Source organism: Populus euphratica, unplaced genomic scaffold, assembly GCF_000495115.2.
Source record: "Populus euphratica unplaced genomic scaffold, PopEup_1.0 scaffold98.1, whole genome shotgun sequence".
Taxonomy (NCBI): domain Eukaryota; kingdom Viridiplantae; phylum Streptophyta; class Magnoliopsida; order Malpighiales; family Salicaceae; genus Populus; species Populus euphratica.
The window spans coordinates 389,501-407,660 of NW_011499986.1; the positions used below are offsets into that span (position 1 = coordinate 389,501).

The window sequence follows — 18,160 nt, forward strand, 5'->3', positions numbered from 1 at the left end:
GTTTAGTTCGAGGACTATATTAAGAATGGATAAATAGATGAGAGATTAAGTTCAAGGTTTCCCTAAAAAAGAGCACCCCCTCATAAATCCTCGCAATCCACGTGCTAAAATGCGCCACCCTAGCATTCTTTCCTTTTCTCCCCTCCCTTTTTAAAAACACACTCACGCACTATTTCTATTATTACTTGTTGAAATCACTATCCTCTGTGCTTGATTTCGTGTCTCCTTGTTCTACTTTGCTTTATTAATTTTATCTTATTTATTGCATCCTTTACTTTTGTTTTAATTGGGATTTTGGACTGCTTTACCGTCACTGTTTGTTTTTATATTCTAAAAATATTTTTAGAAATATTTTTTTTTAATTTAAATAAATATTTTTTTAGTATTTTAAATCAAATATACTAATATAAAAATAAATTTAAAATATAAAAAATATTATTTTAATATATTTTTAAATAAAAAATAATCACAACTACACCCCCTTACATCTTATTTAAACTTTTAAGCTGCAAAGAAATAGCCATTTCCGGAAAGTGCGAGTGCAGGTTAGTAGTCTGCCTACCCTTTCTAGTTTCAAGCAAGAACCAGCGTCACTGCTTCACATTTACAGCGACATAAATCGATGGGATGGATAGAGGGAAGATTTCTTTTTGTTTTTTGGATTTATTGATGATGATGATAGAGGGAGATCAGTGGTTTCATTGATTGAAAAGCCGGACGAATAGTAGCAACAAGAACACCACACTCATGCTTTGGTCCGCGTGCTTGATGAAAAAAACTTTTGGTTTTTGTTGTGTCAATAAAAAGCTCTCTCTTTCCTGCCCCACACCATAAAAGGATCTGTGTCTAGTCTAGCGAATACCTTTTTGCAGGTTTTGTTCCTTGATTTTGGATCATCAAGGACTCCTCAAAGGGGAGGGGTTGGTTTCTCTGTTTTGACCAACTGGATTGGTCTTTTGGGTGAACTTAAGATTCCTTGACATGGGTCTGTCCTAAAAAGTTATCTTCTTTTGGAGGAATATAGGGTTGTGATTTTAATGCTCTAGTTTCTATTCTGTTTGACGGGGGGTTTTTGTAATCGAGCGGTTTGGTGTTGAAGAAGTAAAGATGACATTTTTCTATTGAGTGGCTCTGGTTGTGTGGTAGAGAGGATATACCAACTCAAGTTAGAAGCATAATATGGGGTCTGTGGAAGAGAAAATCAAGACAGGGGGGCTTGTAAATGGAGCTCAAACAAATCTTCTCGAGGAAATGAAGTTGTTGAAAGAATTTCAAGATCAGTCTGGTTTGTTTCATGTCACTAAAATCTTCATTTCTTTTAAGTTAGACCTTTTCTAATCGTTTTCGCCTACGGGCTGAAATGATCCGGTAAAAGGTTGAATCTCTTACATGAAGGCTTAACTTTCCTGAAAATTACAAGTCCAAACGGTACTATTTTGTCCAAGAGTGTGTGTCTTATGTTTTTGAGCTTGCTGTGCATTATCTCAGGAATACGGAAGGCTATCAACTCGGAGCTGTGGTACGCTTGTGCAGGCCCACTAGTTTCCTTGCCTCAGGTTGGAAGTCTGGTGTATTATTTTCCTCAAGGGCACAGTGAGCAGGTTTGAATTTATATCGTTTAATCTTGACCCTTTCTCCCCTTCTGATTTTTATATCCACTCACAGCACATTCTTAGGAGATCTCAACTGTACCAAATTGCATTTTGGAGCTTGATCTCTCATCACTTGCATTTTCTTGTCAAGTGGGATGGTTTGTCATCAGCAGTGTAGTAAACTTACAATTCTAAAACATTAATCTGATAGTAGGAATTAGGAATTCATTCTGGAAAGAGTAGATGCACCGCATGGTGTACTGTAATTGAATTTAGTTCGCGTTGATTTTAACAGAAACTGCAGTTAAAAAATGTACTTATAAATATCTGTGCTTTTGAAGGTTCGTTTCCAAATTAGGCACACATGATTCTAAGATTTTGGAAGCCCTGCCAGGATAAAATTTTGACAGCTTCTCTTTTAATATGCTGCTCTGATTGTTCCGGCTTGATTTATTGAACTGACGACCAGTTGATTTGCATGTGTAGGTGGCAGTTTCCACGAGAAGATCAGCTACTTCACAGATCCCCAACTACCCCAATCTGCCTTCTCAGTTATTGTGCCAAGTTCACAATGTCACCCTACATGTATGCCATTTTTTCCGATTCCACTTTGCGTTTCTTCATAGAGTGCACCACTGTTGTATACATCTCTTGTTAGAAGGACAGTTTTTTTTCTACCTCTGATTTACCTTTATTTCATAGGCAGACAAAGATACAGATGAAATCTATGCTCAAATGAGTCTTCAACCAGTGAACACTGTAAGCTTAAATAATGTCAGATTATCTTAACTTCATCCCATTTGCTTATCCCTTCATCCAGACTAAAAAATGAATCTACGCTTCATGTAGGAAAAAGATGTCTTCCCTATACCAGATTTTGGGCTAAGGCCCAGCAAGCATCCAAGTGAATTTTTCTGCAAAACTTTGACTGCTAGCGATACAAGCACACACGGTGGCTTCTCAGTGCCACGCAGGGCAGCAGAAAAGCTCTTCCCTTCACTGGTGAGCTAATCTTGCTAACTTGAAAATCCTTGCATTGCGAGCCCTGAGGAAACAACGAGCTGTTGTATTAAATTTGCTTGTCTGTCCCAGGATTACACAATGCAACCGCCAACTCAGGAGCTTGTTGTAAGGGACTTGCATGATAATACCTGGACTTTTCGCCATATATACCGCGGTGAGGAACTATCTCAGTTGTAATTTATTTGGTAAGGAACCATCTCGACTGTGGATTTCATCCCGCTTCTTTCCTCTTATGCAGGGCAGCCAAAACGACACCTTCTTACAACTGGGTGGAGTTTATTTGTGGGTTCAAAAAGGCTTAAAGCAGGTGATTCTGTTTTGTTCATCAGGTAAGCTGTATACTTTGTTTTTTTTTTTTTTCTTCTGGATGCTACATAAACCTGCCTTCTCAAGTTAGCTTAACAATACCAAAAATTAATGATACATAAACCTCTATCTAAGAAATTCTCAATTGAAAAGGTAAATTCAGTTTTTCTGCAAAATTGTGAGATGCTTTGCTGTGCAGTTTGACAATATTTAATTGTCAAGAACATGTGTTAAAAATGGGTAAACCTTCATGGATTTTGTAACTCACTATAGTAATCTTAAAGCTACCCGTTCTCTGTAATCACCAGGGATGAAAAGTCACAGTTAATGGTGGGTGTGAGGCGTGCAAACCGTCAACAAACAACATTGCCATCATCAGTTCTATCTGCTGATAGCATGCACATTGGTGTCCTTGCTGCTGCAGCTCATGCTACTGCCAATCGAAGTCCATTCACCATTTTTTACAATCCAAGGTTTGTTAACTTTACAAACAAATCCTAGTTGTCTTTTGCCCTTTTTATTTGGTATCTGACTCTTATTATCGAATGCTGTTTGTACAATTCATAGGGCATGCCCTTCAGACTTTGTCATTCCTTTGATTAAATTCCGGAAAGCTGTATTTGGAACTCAAGTCTCAGTCGGTATGAGGTTTGGAATGATGTTTGAGACAGAAGAGTCAGGAAAACGCAGGTAATATTCTGAGTTCTTTGAATCCTTTTACACCTTTAATCAGGCAGTGGCTATGGGTAAAACCTCTGCATAGATAGGAATCATGAATTAGCACTGTATAATAATCAACTAATTAATTCTTCATCTTAAGTGCACTGTGACAAGGATAAAAGTGTGCTTTGAATGCATTTATATTCTTATTGCATGCTCAAGGTTCTGAATATTTACAAGTCTGAATATACAGTGCTTGATTAATTACTTGCAATCTTTTTCGCAGATATATGGGCACAATAGTTGGTATCAGTGACTTGGATCCACTGAGGTGGCCTGGTTCTAAGTGGCGGAATCTTCAGGTAGATTAGGCTACTTGTGGATCTGACCAACTCTTTTTCTTTCACAGTGATGTTTGTTCTTATGTTGTCATTGGTGGTCTCTTTGATTTGCTAATTTGTAATTGACTTCCATTTTTTCGTTTTACAAACAGGTGGAGTGGGATGAGCCAGGGTGTTCTGATAAGCAGAACAGGGTTAGTTCATGGGAAATTGAGACTCCCGAAAGTCTCTTTATTTTTCCTTCTCTGACTTCAGGTCTCAAACGACCCTTGCAGTCTGGATTTTTAGGTAAGGTTTATCTTGGTGCTCGGTTTTTGACTCTTTTTTTTCTGGGAAAATTCGTTGGAAATTCATTCTATGTTGTTTGTCCTGCCAGGAGATTCTGAGTGGGGGAGTTTGGTAAAAAAGCCCCTTTCATGGCTTCCTGGTAGTGGAAATGCAAATCTCCCATATGCTTCAATGTCAAACATATGTTCTGAACAACTGATTAACATGCTAATGAAACCTCATCCTATTAACTATCCTGGAATCTGTGGAGCTGCACTACCTGAAGTTTCTGCTGCGAAGGTGGCTTCATTAGATGTCAAGAACATGCAGGCAACAATTAATCAGATGCCTCAGCTAAACCAGTCAGGAGTTACGCCTGTAGAAAACCAGAATTATTCACAGATCTGTCTAGACCAATCTGATGCCATAATCTCATCTTCATCGAAAATAAATGTAGCTGGGAAGTCATTTTCTTCAATCGAAGTTGAAAATCAAGCATCAGCTGGAGTTGGTGAAAGAAAATTAAAGGCAGAAACTGAGCATTTGCCAGATCAGTTAAGCCAGCTAACTTCAACAGGTGAATGCAGTGTGCAGAAACCATCATCGTGTCCTATGACCCAGCAGAATGCCACAAATCATCTAGCGATCCAAAACCAGAATCAGGGCCACTCACAATTACAAACCAGCCTCTGGCCTGCACAGGCATTTCCAGAATTGTCGTTACATAATTCCCAACAGATCCATTCACCTCTTGCTGATGCTACTGCACCTAACTGCTCACTACCATTTCTAGATGCAGATGAATGGATATCACATCCCATGTCTCTTGCTGGGATGTATAGATCGGGGCCACTGTCTATGTTTGGATCACAGGACACATCAGTTGTGTTCCCGGAAGCAATTAATCCCTCTTTACCTTTTATGAATCAAGATGTGTGGGATCATCAGATGAGCAATTCAAGATTTCTAACCCAAGCAAACCAATTGATTTCTTTGACTCAGCAAGAGCCTTGTACCCTAAACTCAGGTGCAGTGAAGGATTTATCTGATGAGAGCAATGATCAAAGTGGGATTTATGGTTCTCTCAACTTTGATGCCAGCAATGGGGGTGGTTCTGTGGTTGATCCTTCTGTCTCAAGTGCTATACTAGATGAGTTCTGCACATTAAAGGATGCTGATTTGCAGAATGCTTCAGATTGTCTAGTCGGCAACCTCAGCTCAAGCCAGGATGTTCAGTCTCAGATTACCTCAGCAAGCCTAGCAGATTCCCAAGCTTTCTCACGGCAAGACTTTCCTGACAACTCAGGTGGTACATCTTCGAGCAACGTTGATTTTGATAATAGCAATATGCTCCAGAACAGCTCATGGCAGCAAGTAGCCCCACGTGTGCGCACATATACCAAGGTATGAATGATTGTCTTGTAAATAAAAGATATTTGTTAACTGTCTGCTTGGACCATCCATCGCATTATTCACTTAACTTTTTGAATATGGAAGACTTTAGTGTAGTGAAGTTCCTTAAATGTTAACCCTTGTCTAGGTTTTAAGCCCTCTGCGTGTTTGTGAGCATGGTCGAGGGCTTTTAAATGTTTCAGTTTTAGGTGCTAACAGTGTTTGGGTTTATTACAGGTTCAGAAGACAGGGTCTGTTGGCAGGTCAATTGATGTCTCGGGTTTTAAAAATTATGAAGAACTATGCTCCGCTATTGAATGCATGTTTGGACTTGACGGGCTTCTAAACAATCCTAAACGTTCTGGGTGGAAATTAGTATACGTGGACTACGAGAATGACGTTCTACTCATTGGTGATGATCCTTGGGAGTAAGTTCTATTTTTGCTGGCATGCTTCTGGTTATTTTTTACCCGTGTGTAGATGCTAATCGTTCTTTATATTTTCATCTCCAAGTTGTCCTATTCTAGGCCTAAGTTTGATGTGCTTGTGTAGGGAATTTGTTGGCTGTGTCCGTTGCATAAGGATTCTGTCACCTTCAGAAGTTCAGCAGATGAGTGAAGAGGGAATGAAGCTTCTTAACAGCGCTAACATCCAAGGGACCAATGCACCCATCACCGAAGGGAGCCATGCTCGATAAAACCACTTCAACTAAGTGACTCCCCCTCGCAATTAACAGGACGTTTTCTCACGTGGTGGCAATGTATGTTCCCGGAATGGTTCCCTGCCTGTTCAAACCTAAAATCATTCCCGGAGAACTTTATCCGAATCACCCACGGCAGAGGGGGCGAGTAATGTTGGCTCTTCCGATTTAGCCTCACGATGTATTCTGATATATGAATAGATATGTTATATTAGTTGATGTTATAATTAAGGGGATGATGGATATATATTATCCTTCCAAAGAAGCTCAAGGCATAACTACTTAGCTTATATTGTAGTAGCATGCTAGTTAATAGATTTGTTTGTACTACTTGACCAGACAAGCTTGCTATTTGCTTGTACAAGTTTCTTGTAATGGGATGACAGTATGAAGCGACATGTCATTTATAGTGCCTTAGGGGCTGGGGTTTCGAAGAGATTTCGAAATCACTTTTCGAAGATTGGCATTAGATTTATGGAATCTGTCAATTTAACGTGGAGGGCTTTGGTTACTGATTCTAAAACCATAACATAAATTATGTCCTGAAAATAATACGAATAGTTTACGGGGAAAAAAAATACAAAACAATTAAAATACTTTCATGAAAAGTTATGAAGAGAAGTTTGGTTGGTCCACGATCTGGTTTAAAGAAAATCAAACAAGAATCCATTTGAATTATAGGTTGGTCATTTGAATCAACGAACTAAAATCAAATTCAAATTGTATCATCTCCCAGGTCAGCGAGGTTTCATAACAATGCTTTTATGGTTATTTAAGAAGTGGATTTGGCCCGGGTCTCAGCTTCATCCTACAAGCAAACATTTTATGGTTATTTAAGAAGTGGATTTGGCCAGGGTCTCAGCTTCAGCTTCATCCTACAAGCAAACAATTGAGGTAATCATAACCTATGAGGTGGGCTTGGTGGTGTTAAGATAATTTCCGAACCAGTTGGAAATCGAATCGAAGTCTTGTCCCATAAGTAGTTATGTAGGGGAATCGGGCAGAAGCCCAGAACCTTAGTGTTCAATCTAGAAGAAAGAAACATTAATATTTGGAAGGCTAAGTTGTTAAAGGATTTTGAGAATAAAGAGTTCATCATTTAACTTAAAGCCAAGCACAATCTGAAAAATTAACGTTTGGCTACTATAGACGAGACAGATCGTATATCTCCATGTATTTTCTGGTTTATTTTTATTTTTATTTTTTTTATCTTCATCAATTAAATATGTTTTTATTATTTTTATGTCTTGAAAAAAAAAAAAAGGCAAAACAACTTGTGCACAAATTCATTGCCACTAACACGATGGATCGGAGTGTTCGTCAATATCCCTTTATAAAACGACACAAAGATCTTACGTTGAATCAAGATCATATAAGGAAGTAAATGATCAGGTTTGTTAAAGGAACTAAGAAGAGAGGTGATATTATTGTAGAGTTTTTACTGTCAAACTCAAGATCAAGGTGGATTGGAACAATAAAATTATAATTTTATTATTGATAATAAAATATAAATGGTCTTGAAAGCAGGGTGAAGGGGTCTTTTTACTGTTTTTTACACAATGAAATAACTTATATACAATTAGAGGAAAAACATATCAGTTCGCGGGCAGGAGTATTTTTAGCCTTCTCATTTTAAATACACAATAAAATTACCACAGTGCCCTTGAATTAAATTTGTCTTTGCCTTGGGTCAAGTTTTTTTTTTTTTTAATATCATTTTCATTTAATTTTTTTTTAGTTATTATTAAGTTTGATAAGGGACCATATATAAAATCTTAATTAATTCTAAAAAATAGGTTTCATGTAACGTTCGCATGGACTTGTATGAAGGCTCCCATCTGAAAATTATTTTTTGTTTTTTTATCATATTATTCAAGGTTTAATCCAACTATAGAATGTTTTCACTTTTTTTTTTTAAAACACAAACCTTCTCTAATTTATTTTTTCAAGTTGAAAAAAATTGGCATGGCCCACGCATAATGCTGGCTCCCAATCTAGTCCATAGCTAGAATCTATAACTAGTACTTGTTCCTACCATCATTCCGTTCGTATGCTCTTGATTTCCCCACTGAACTAGAGGCACTCAAATATGAAGGGCCTGAAGCAGAGAAAAGCAGTAAGCATGTTGAGGACAGACCAGAGAATATGTGATGACCACCGGTCCCCTGCTATGTCATTACCTAAGTTTCCAATTTAGATCCCTTGAATGTTGATGATAATATATAGCAAGTGCACAAAATAACAACTATCAGGCATCCTTCAGAAACACATCAACCAAACAAATGACTCGTCACACAGGTTTTGTATTTGATTTAAGATAAATCTCTGATTTGGACAAGAAAACACCAGAAAATTAACAGCAACCTTGCTGTTAAATTTGATTCTCTTTTGAAAAAAAGAAAGGCAATTGTACATGCCACGTTCAAAGACATCATTTATCTTAGCTGATAAGTTAATCAATACACAGCCTTGAAGCACACGGCTCGTTGAATGCTATATGGAAACAGATTTATTATACAAGGACATCGAGGGAAGGGGGAAAATTTCATCACATCTAGCATTACTTGAGATGGACATGTATCAAACTCAAATTTGGAACCGAAGAATGAATGTGGAAGGAAAGAAGGCAGGTTTAAGATCTAGAACAAGCAACACGGACACGAACTCGCACTCCAAAGATTCAAAAATACACTATGAATTTTCCATTTCCTAACATTTCTTTTAGCTTGGATAGTTAAATCCCCTAAAATACAGTAAAAGATAACGCAGTTGATGGATTACAAAGCACAAATATCATCTTCTAATGCTGGTTTACAGTTGAGAGAAGTAATAATTGATGTACTTATTGCATGTTGGAATGAATTCATGAGGGTGTTTGAGGCACTGAACTCACACGAAATTCTGTGTGAACAAAGCTAGAAATGGAAGCAATATTCTCACCTCCTTCAGTTTCATGTGAAAACTCTAGTAATCATCACACTCTTGCTGGCTTTTGAAGAACGGCAGACAAATAAACTTCTGATTTTCCTGACCCAGCTGTGTCTACCTTCTCACCCACAACCCATTTCAACTTCTTATACCCAAACCGCTCAATCAACCGAGTCAAAGCTGTCTTCTTCTCATCATCTGCACAGTAGAAGTTATCCAACCAAAACAATCCACCAGCCCTCAGAATTCGATCGATATCAAACATTAAGAACTCTAACTTTTCAGGTTTGTCCCCTCCATCCAATCCACTAGAAGCATGAATTAAATCGAAAACATTGTCATAGAAAGGGAACCTGTGATCTAAACTCAAATACAAAGGGAAAAGCCCTCTTGCTGCAATAAATTCACTAAATGGAGCATCCACATTCAAAGTACTAGTAATCACAGTCACATTTCTCTCTGCCATTCTAGCAGCAAAAGTTCCAGACCCACCACTAATATCAAATCCAATTCTAATTCCTCCACTTGCTAGAGCTAACACATCATCAATAAGAAAATCATTCTTGCCTCTAACTTTAACAAACTTTTGAGTCTCATAGCCGCTAGTAATATTAAAGCAACCAACACAATCCCTACTCAATTTCTTTTTATTCAAGCACTCGAAATTCTTGCAACCAAGACCACTCCAAGTTAAAATCTTTTCACTAACAGGTTTCCAAAGTGAAACAGGAAAACGATAAAGACCCACCTTTGGAACAGACTTGGCAAAGCATCTCCTTCTGGGCAAAGGCTCACATCCACGCAAAATCAGCTTCTGGCCAAGGCTCCAGTCATCAGGACAAGGCCCGGAAATCTTGTAAACCATATACTGGGACAACAAGTCTGGAGATTTCTCACAAGAATGACCCACAGAAGCCACCATCTCAGTGATCCCAGTTCTTGAATCCTTACCAAGAGGGAGTTGATGGTGTTGCAAGAACAATTTGAGCTCACTTGCAATATTGGGCCTTGAAATATCCATAGTTTCATAGCCCAAAAGCTCCTTTTCCATCCTGGCAAGCTTTTTCTGAGAAGAAGCGATCTCTCTTAGTATTAAAGAGACATGCTCGGAGATCAAAGAAATGTTTTTATGGGGATTGTGAACGAGGTGAGCTTGATGGTCTTTTGGAGAAGATGTGAAGGCATATAATGCAAAAAGATTTGTGGTTACAACAGAGAAGAGCATGAGAATGTTCACCGCTGACGAACAGAAACTTGCTCTCCTGAATCTGGCTGTTCCATCTCCAATTTTCAGGGACACTGATCCCATCTCGGTCTCTTCTTTTCACAGAGAGAGTGTGTGGGAGCGGATGTGCGTATTTACCAGGGGAGTGAGATTTGTGAAGTGATGAAGCAAGTTGTGAAATTTCTTAAGCTTGATTAGTTAAAGATAAAAGTAGCTTTGGAAAGCAACTTGTCGGTTGCAGTTATGTCTAGCTGTTAGTTTTTTTTTTTTTTTTACTATTATTACCAGCGCGGTCTTTATTCTGAAGTTATTAATTGCATCTTGCTTCATGGCGAGATTTAATAACAAGTTGAGTTAATAAATAAATAAATAACCTTTTATTTTAAGATTTAAAAAAAAAACTATTTTAAGATTTAATCTAATTTGAATCCGGCAATGTTTTTCAACAAAAAGCAATCATCTTAAACATCATTGGATACTTTTTTGTGGTTGGTGAATGTTAAAATACATTATTGTTAAATGAGTGCAGTGAGAGAGGAAAAACCATGTTTGTGATGAAATGTGATATGGATCTGCATCAGGGGAAGGAGGGGGGGCTGATCTGTAAAGAGATTCCTTTTCCACTGGGTAATCTGGGCCCTCCACGTGTGAAAATCAAAGGATGGAATGCTCTCACCAAGGGGCTTGTTACAGTCCACAAAACAGCCTCGACAAAGGAACTTGATAATCCCATGGCCATGGCCATCGCACCCGCTCTCTGTTTCTTTACCGAGCAAGAGGGCCGAAGCATTAGTGTACTTCTTATCATAGAACGACATGTCACCCCAGTTAATTTCATTTGATTTTAAGTCGTTGCAATTAGAACAGTAATAAAAGTACAAATGTGGTTTAAAAAAGAATAGGTTGAAAAAACATATTCGATTAAAATTATTGTGATATAAATTTTTTAATGTATAATAAATAAAAAACAGTTTTTATGAATAAAAAATAAATTATTTTAGTTTTTACAAAGCTAAAATTTAAAACACAATTATATATGGAATTTAATGTAAAAAACAAGGGTTATTAGGCTAACTAAACAACTTTTTTTCCATGGTTGAACAAAGAAAAAAGGCATCACAATACAAGGGTCTCTAGCTTAGTAAACAATTTTTTTCCCATGATTGAACAATGAAACTATTAAAAACTCTTGAGAAACCTTAGTAAAGAAAAAGCTATAATTTCTAGCTTTTCTAAAACCTAACTTTTCAAACTCCAACCGTACTACCAAGTTATCAAACATATTAACTGCAGATATGATTCATCTTCTGGTCTTGACCACCGGAGAGATTTCACTCGAATTGCCGAACCCAGATAATGGAAGGGAAAAGAGACTGCAATCAACATTGGAATTTCCAGGGCTGCTAAAGATGGAGAGGTCTGATCAAGTTTCTCTACCCTGATTTTAAGTCAAGAATGAAGAGCACGAACAAAATGAAAAATTAAATTCCTTAGTCACGGGCATGGTTAGTGATTGGTGTTGTCTCATGACAAATTAATCTGGAACAACCATAGAATTTAAAACAATAATAATAATTAAAAAAAAAGTCACGGGAGAGAGAGCACGCTGCAATCTGTCCCCGGGTAAAGAGGATACAAGAAAATAAAGTCATGAACAAAAAGAACCATGACGGAGGATGTTCGAGTTTCTGGGATGCATGTGAAGTAACAGAAGACAAAACAGGCCCAGCAATGCCAACTACAGAGAACACAGAAAACATGGGAAAACGAAAGAAGAGGTTAGAGAACTGATTTGCATGTAGCAAAGCTTACAAACATGTTTAACCATGAATGATATAATGTGATTAGAGAACAATCAGAATAAATATATATATAGTGAACAAAACGCATTCCCCTACTTGATTCAAGCTATGGACTTTCAATAGCAGGCAGTGAGCACTAAGCCAAATGAAAAGAAAATAACCATATCACAATTTGACATTGTCACCTCCACCTCCACCGAACATCACACCCATAGTAAACTAACATACAGGACTAGATTCACATTTCTGAAGGGATATTTTTGGAAAATGTGAGAGTGCTGAATCATGAATGAGAAAGGTCCATTGACTAGAATCACCTAGATTATTGATAGACAACAAAATAATCCAAGGATCAATACCACCAGCCATCACAGCCATACTGCACAAACATCATTTACATTTCTCACAGATTTCGAGCAAATTTCTCCTCGACTCTTGAGATGAAAATCCTGATTCACAACCATTGACGCCCACTTGATCAAGCATTGCATGGGTTATGAACAAATACGTGATCAAAGGATCAACGCTAAACATACAGGGATGAGCAGTATACACATAATCTTTAATCTTGCTATATGCTGCCCCGTAAACATTCAAAAAACAGAAAAACAGAAAAAGAAAAGAGGAAACCCCACACAAAAAATTATTTCTGCAATTTACTAGGGCATCAACTGTTAGAACAAAACCTTGAAACAGCATAACCATACAACTAAAGACAAGCTACTCAACAATAATTATCTGCACGTATGAATCACAATGCACAATTGCTTAGCATTCATAAAGAAGGTCGTGAAATCCTAATGGTATAGTATATGTATGAATACCCAGGAATCCACAAAATAATTGTTCTTCCAAGTGTTCAATTTATAGAAAACTGTCTCACTTTCTCATAAATGTGGAAATTCACATTCACAAACAAAAATTCAAAAAACTCATAATTCTCTAAACCAAGAGTCATCTTTTGCATAAGAGTAATCATATGGTGACCATTTGAATGATCGATGGCCATTTATTTCATCATCCTACGACTAGCTCCTCAGTGATGTGCCTTAGCTTCCGCCTTCTTATGTGAATTTGCTTTCATCTAGCAGGCAAAAGAAATTGATTATGTTTTCAGTACATAAGATAAGATGACATAAATTCTATCAACAAAATCGATAAAATGTAACAACAAATTTAGCATCCATGTGTCATGCATTCTAAAGATAACAACACCATTTTTAATTGTGAATCGAATTTGAACTGAAACATGAAGAACATGCAACAAAAGTTGCCAGACTAATAATAAGGTCACCTTAATCAAATTCTTAAGCATGATTAACTTATTGGTTTGTTGGTGATAAAATCTATTTATTTATAATTCCATAAAAAATCAAATTGAAAAATATAAAATAAAACCATAACAGAAATAAATCTGGGTAATCAAGAAAGGTTAAACAAGAAAGAATTGAATTGGCTACCTTGAGAATCTTGAGCTTCGCATTTCCATAAACCAAGCCAAAACTGAATGCTGATGCACGCGCCACCTACACACACAAAATATAAAACTCCATTTTTGGAGGAAAGGACGAGAATGAAGACTCTTTGATATTGGAAAGTGTAGAGAGAGTTGCTTACCAGAGCGAGAGCGCTGGCACCGGAGTAAGGACCTGGAGGTGGCGTCATTTGATTGCCTAGAGATCTGATAAAAAAGCCCTCCAACGAAACCCTAGATCAGAGTTCCGAGTAAGCTGAGTGAGGAGTATTTCGAAAAAAGAATTGGAGTTCTCGTGGTTTTTCTTCGTGCGCAATGCCAGGATCCAAATCCCCGTTCCGAATCGCTTTATTTTCGGGTCGGGTTGTCAAACCCCTCACGAGCATTAAACGCTGCGTTCCAATTCATTTTTTTTGGGAGCTATTATTTATTATTAATAAAGATATTTGAAGTATTTTGACGCCCATATATATTACTTATTTAGATTTATTTATTTACCATAGTAAAATGTGTAGGACTAGAACGAATATACTCTTTTTTTTTTGTCCTTATCCGTTAAATCATAAACCGAGAGGGGGAGAGAGTTTCACTGAATTTTCTAGGGAATCAAACGGAAAGTGACAAAATTCACTTAATTTTTAAGGAAAAAAGAAATCTCAATTGTTGTTTGCTTTCCGCCAGAATGGGAGCATCGTCTTCTAAGGAGCAGAACGTATCAAGTGAACAGAGGGAGGTGGAAAGTCTAGCAGCTTCCACTGGATCAACCTCCTTGCTTCAAAATGCTTTTTCTAAGCTTGCCGATCCTCAAACAAATGCAATCCCTCTTCAGTCTCTTCAGGTACTTGCAAAACCACCAAAAATAAATCATGGTTTCTTAATTATCTTGTAAAAGAATCCAGCTTTTCACTCTAAAAGCTTTTTTTTTTTCCTGTATTGCCATTACTTGCTCAATAGTTCAATCTCGAAGTTACTTGAGGTTAACCGTATGAGAGGAATAGAAATTAATTTTTTTTTTTGCAACTTTTAAGAAATTTTTTCATGTTATATTTAGATGTTGAATTTTGTTTTTTGAAATTGACTTGTAATTTTAATTGTTGCAGCAATGCTTCTCTTTGAATTATAAAAGCACAGAATGCGAAGCATTGAAAATGCCTGATTCCCTTTTGGGATTATTGGATCATCTGGGTCCCTCTATGGTGGACCTGTTTTTCATTACTGATAAAGGAGGGGTCAATTGGATTGAGTTTGTTAGAGGTTATTTGAAATGCTGTGGGAGGATGCCTGTTTCAGTATTGCTTAATACATTGCTGAGACTATTTTCTGCAACGGGAGTGAAAGCAGGAATTCCTTTGAAACTGGAGGTTGAAGCTATTGATGATGGTGAATATAAGATAAGCGGGTCGCTTCTGCCTATTGATGTGCTTATGTTTCTTTGGATGTGTTGGGCTATGTTGTGGAATTCAAAAACTTGGAATTTGTTAAAAGAGAAAGAGTATCTGTATCTTCCAGATATTAGTCCTTTGGTGTTATCCGCAGTTGTTTCTTGTGCTGAAGGTGGTAGTGGATTGGAATTGCAGGATTGTGATGTCTCGGTTTTAGATGTTCAACTTCCTGCTGGAAAGTTTCTTACATGGATGCTGACGACAGTGACAAACCTCACAGAGTGTTTTACACAATTTGTCAATGCAAGACTGCAAAACTGCAATAGTTCGGAGGTATCCAATTCTAACAAAACCACAAAAATTGGTGCTTTGATGTCAGTTAAAGATTAAGGGTTAGCCATCCGCTTAGAGTTTTTCCTGTTTTTGGTTATAAAACAGGAAACCATGATCTTGCTTTCGGTCTTCACTGCCTCTATCCCACTCGACTATGAAAAATGTATTACCAGTTATACGAGTTTGTATCTCACATGATTTTTCTTCTCAATCAACAGCAAGATACACTGGAATCTTCAAGCTCATCATTAAGAGAAATCTCTTCAGAAAAGGCATGCAACTCTTGTCTTCTAACCTGTGGAAAAGCATGGGCAATTTCCCTTACAATCAGGAGTGCAATAAGTCAAGAAATTCTGAGCCCATACTTTCCTAGTAACAGTGATGCTACCGATGAGAATCTTATTTATCGGTGTGTCATCTTCCCTTTTGATTTTTCAAGACCTATTTTCTTGTACGTTATGCTGCTTGACCCTGATGGTGGCCTAAATAAATTTAGTGACCTATAAAGTTGCTCATAGTACTTCAGTTGCTACTCCAAAGTCCTAACCCCTCCCTTCCTACCTCTCTCTTTCTTTCAGGGTTTATTGTGTAAGTTTAAGTTATTTGCTTGCTACTGCATCTAATTTTACCCAACACTTATTATCAGGTCATCTTTCCATGGGAAGGGTTTGAACAGATTCTGGTCTAACATCGAAGGTTATCTTGGTCCAATGCTGATTTTGATTTCTGCTACTTCTGGAGATGCAAGTGAGGATAGCACCAATTGTAGGAAATGGATCGTAGGTGCACTCACCCACCAGGGTTTCGAAAATAGGGATATGTTCTATGGAACCTCTGGAACCCTATATGCTATAAGTCCAGTCTTCCACATGTACTCACCTTCTGGTATGTGATTCAAATGAGTGGGGAGAGAGAGAGTCACAAATTATTTCTTGCTTGTTTTTTGCTTCTCGTTTCTTTTATGAAAGTTGATGAGCCAAATTGAAATCCGTGAGAAATGCTTCCTTTATGGGGCCTCTATGACAAATTGTGAAACCATTGGCAGGGAAGGAGAAAAACTTTGTTTACAGCCACTTGCATCCTACTGGTAGAGTTTATGAGGCACGTCCAAAGCCTGTGGGCATTGCATTTGGAGGAACCATTGGGAATGAGAGGGTTTATATCGATGGGGACTTTTCCAGAGTTACAGTTCGCCATCATGCAGTTGACAAAACTTACCAGCAAGGTTCACTTTTCCCGAATCAGGTACTAATGTGTAATGGCTAACCGCATCACTGCTAATATTGAGCTTTTGGCTCTCAAATCTTAGTTTTTGAAGAATCTAATTTGGTAGAGGATAATGACGTTAGCTATTATAATGAGTGAAAACCTTCCTTGATTTTTGTATGGTCTTAGTTTCTGCACGCTTAGCTGATTCTAATCATTTGTTCCTTCTTAATTTCTGTTTTAATAATTTGTCTTGGCCTTTATCTTGTTGCATGCATCAGTAAGTATTATTTGTTAATAATTTTGTTAACCTTCTGACTTGTTTTTTTCACCATTGACTTTCTGAGATTTGTTTCTCACCGAAGGCAACCTCTGATCTTGTTCCTTGGTCACCCTTGTGGAAATGTTGTTGTCAATATGAGATTGCCTGTTAGACAATATATGGATTGAATTTTACGCGGCAATAGTATATGTTTTGCCACGAACACTAGAAGATCCATGCTAGTGTATGTTCACTTTGAAAGCTTGAACTACTTTGTTTTATATTTTATAAATCTGTATTGCAGGGGTTTCTCCCAGCTGAAGCTTTGATTTTAGAGGTTGAGGTTTGGGGTTTAGGTGGGAGGAAAGCAAGGGAAATTCAATTTTCATATAAGAAGAGAGAGGATCTTTTCACTGCACAAAGACGCAAGGTAACCTGCCATGTAAAGTTCATAGTGAGGCATGTGTTGATATTCACGTGCAAGACTTGAATCTAAATACGAAAAAAAAAAACGCTGTACTTTTGGCAGGTTGACATGAAAACTTTTGCAAGCTGGGAGGATTCACCTGAGAAGATGATGACGGATATGATGGCTGACCCCAACAGAGTTCGGAGGGAAGACCGCTGAATAAATTGTACAGCATGCATGTTTCGCTGGGATTTGAAATAGTTGCAGTCATACAGAAACTAAACTAACTTAATAGCCGGCGATACGCTGTTGATTTCTATTTCAGTCAATAAATAGTGCTGTTCAATTTTAAAAGCTTGTATTAAAAAACAAAAATCTGGTGTAAGTGCATAAGTTGATTTATTTAATTTATATAGAAATTTTATCACAATAAATATTTATCTGATTTGAAAAGTATGTTCAAATTAAAAGACAAAATACATGAGAATTACATAAAAACTTCGCGATAGAAAAATTAGACATTCTATTCTCATTTAATATTAATGGGATTTTTTTTATATAAAAAAGTGCATATTTGTTTCATATATGAATAATATGGTATCATCATTAATTTTTAAAATATCATTTTAATTGAGAAGGATTTTATTTTAGATTATATATATAAAAAGCATAGTCCCATGCATCTAGTTTTAAAAAGGAAATCATCGAAGCATGCTTTAACTCAAAGTGGACAGCGTGTCATTTAATTATTATTATTATTATTATTTTCAAAAGATGAATGCTTTAACTCAAGTGGACAGCATGTCATTTAATTATTATTATTATTATTATTTTTTCAAAAGACGAATGCTTTAACTC

General features: G+C 37.1%; 4 protein-coding genes across 4 annotated transcripts; 2 read left to right on the forward strand and 2 right to left on the reverse strand.

Moving 5' to 3' along the window:
* The first annotated feature begins 496 nt into the window (after positions 1 to 496).
* LOC105140123 (auxin response factor 5-like) lies at positions 497 to 6,704 on the forward strand. Its single transcript, XM_011046822.1, has 14 exons — positions 497 to 1,285; positions 1,489 to 1,601; positions 2,079 to 2,177; positions 2,295 to 2,351; positions 2,442 to 2,594; positions 2,685 to 2,769; positions 2,854 to 2,944; positions 3,230 to 3,394; positions 3,489 to 3,611; positions 3,868 to 3,943; positions 4,075 to 4,210; positions 4,299 to 5,593; positions 5,819 to 6,009; positions 6,134 to 6,704. Exons 1-14 carry the CDS (start codon positions 1,180 to 1,182, stop codon positions 6,276 to 6,278), a joined length of 2,835 nt encoding a protein of 944 aa, XP_011045124.1. The 5' UTR covers positions 497 to 1,179; the 3' UTR covers positions 6,279 to 6,704.
* A 2,208-nt stretch (positions 6,705 to 8,912) lies between these two features.
* Positions 8,913 to 10,628, reverse strand: LOC105140124 (uncharacterized). Its single transcript, XM_011046824.1, has one exon. It carries the CDS (start codon positions 10,516 to 10,518, stop codon positions 9,256 to 9,258), a length of 1,263 nt encoding a protein of 420 aa, XP_011045126.1. The 5' UTR covers positions 10,519 to 10,628; the 3' UTR covers positions 8,913 to 9,255.
* A 2,355-nt stretch (positions 10,629 to 12,983) lies between these two features.
* On the reverse strand, positions 12,984 to 14,112 carry LOC105140125 (uncharacterized). The gene is made up of 3 exons (XM_011046825.1): positions 13,854 to 14,112; positions 13,697 to 13,762; positions 12,984 to 13,320 (listed from the first exon to the last, which is right to left on the reverse strand). The coding sequence occupies exons 1-3, from the start codon at positions 13,899 to 13,901 to the stop codon at positions 13,273 to 13,275; spliced, it is 162 nt and encodes a 53-aa protein (XP_011045127.1). The 5' UTR covers positions 13,902 to 14,112; the 3' UTR covers positions 12,984 to 13,272.
* Positions 14,113 to 14,213: 101 nt separating this feature from the next.
* Positions 14,214 to 17,750, forward strand: LOC105140126 (uncharacterized). The gene is made up of 7 exons (XM_011046826.1): positions 14,214 to 14,548; positions 14,811 to 15,425; positions 15,644 to 15,834; positions 16,072 to 16,310; positions 16,471 to 16,670; positions 17,198 to 17,323; positions 17,423 to 17,750. The coding sequence occupies exons 1-7, from the start codon at positions 14,393 to 14,395 to the stop codon at positions 17,519 to 17,521; spliced, it is 1,626 nt and encodes a 541-aa protein (XP_011045128.1). The 5' UTR covers positions 14,214 to 14,392; the 3' UTR covers positions 17,522 to 17,750.
* Positions 17,751 to 18,160: the final 410 nt, after the last annotated feature.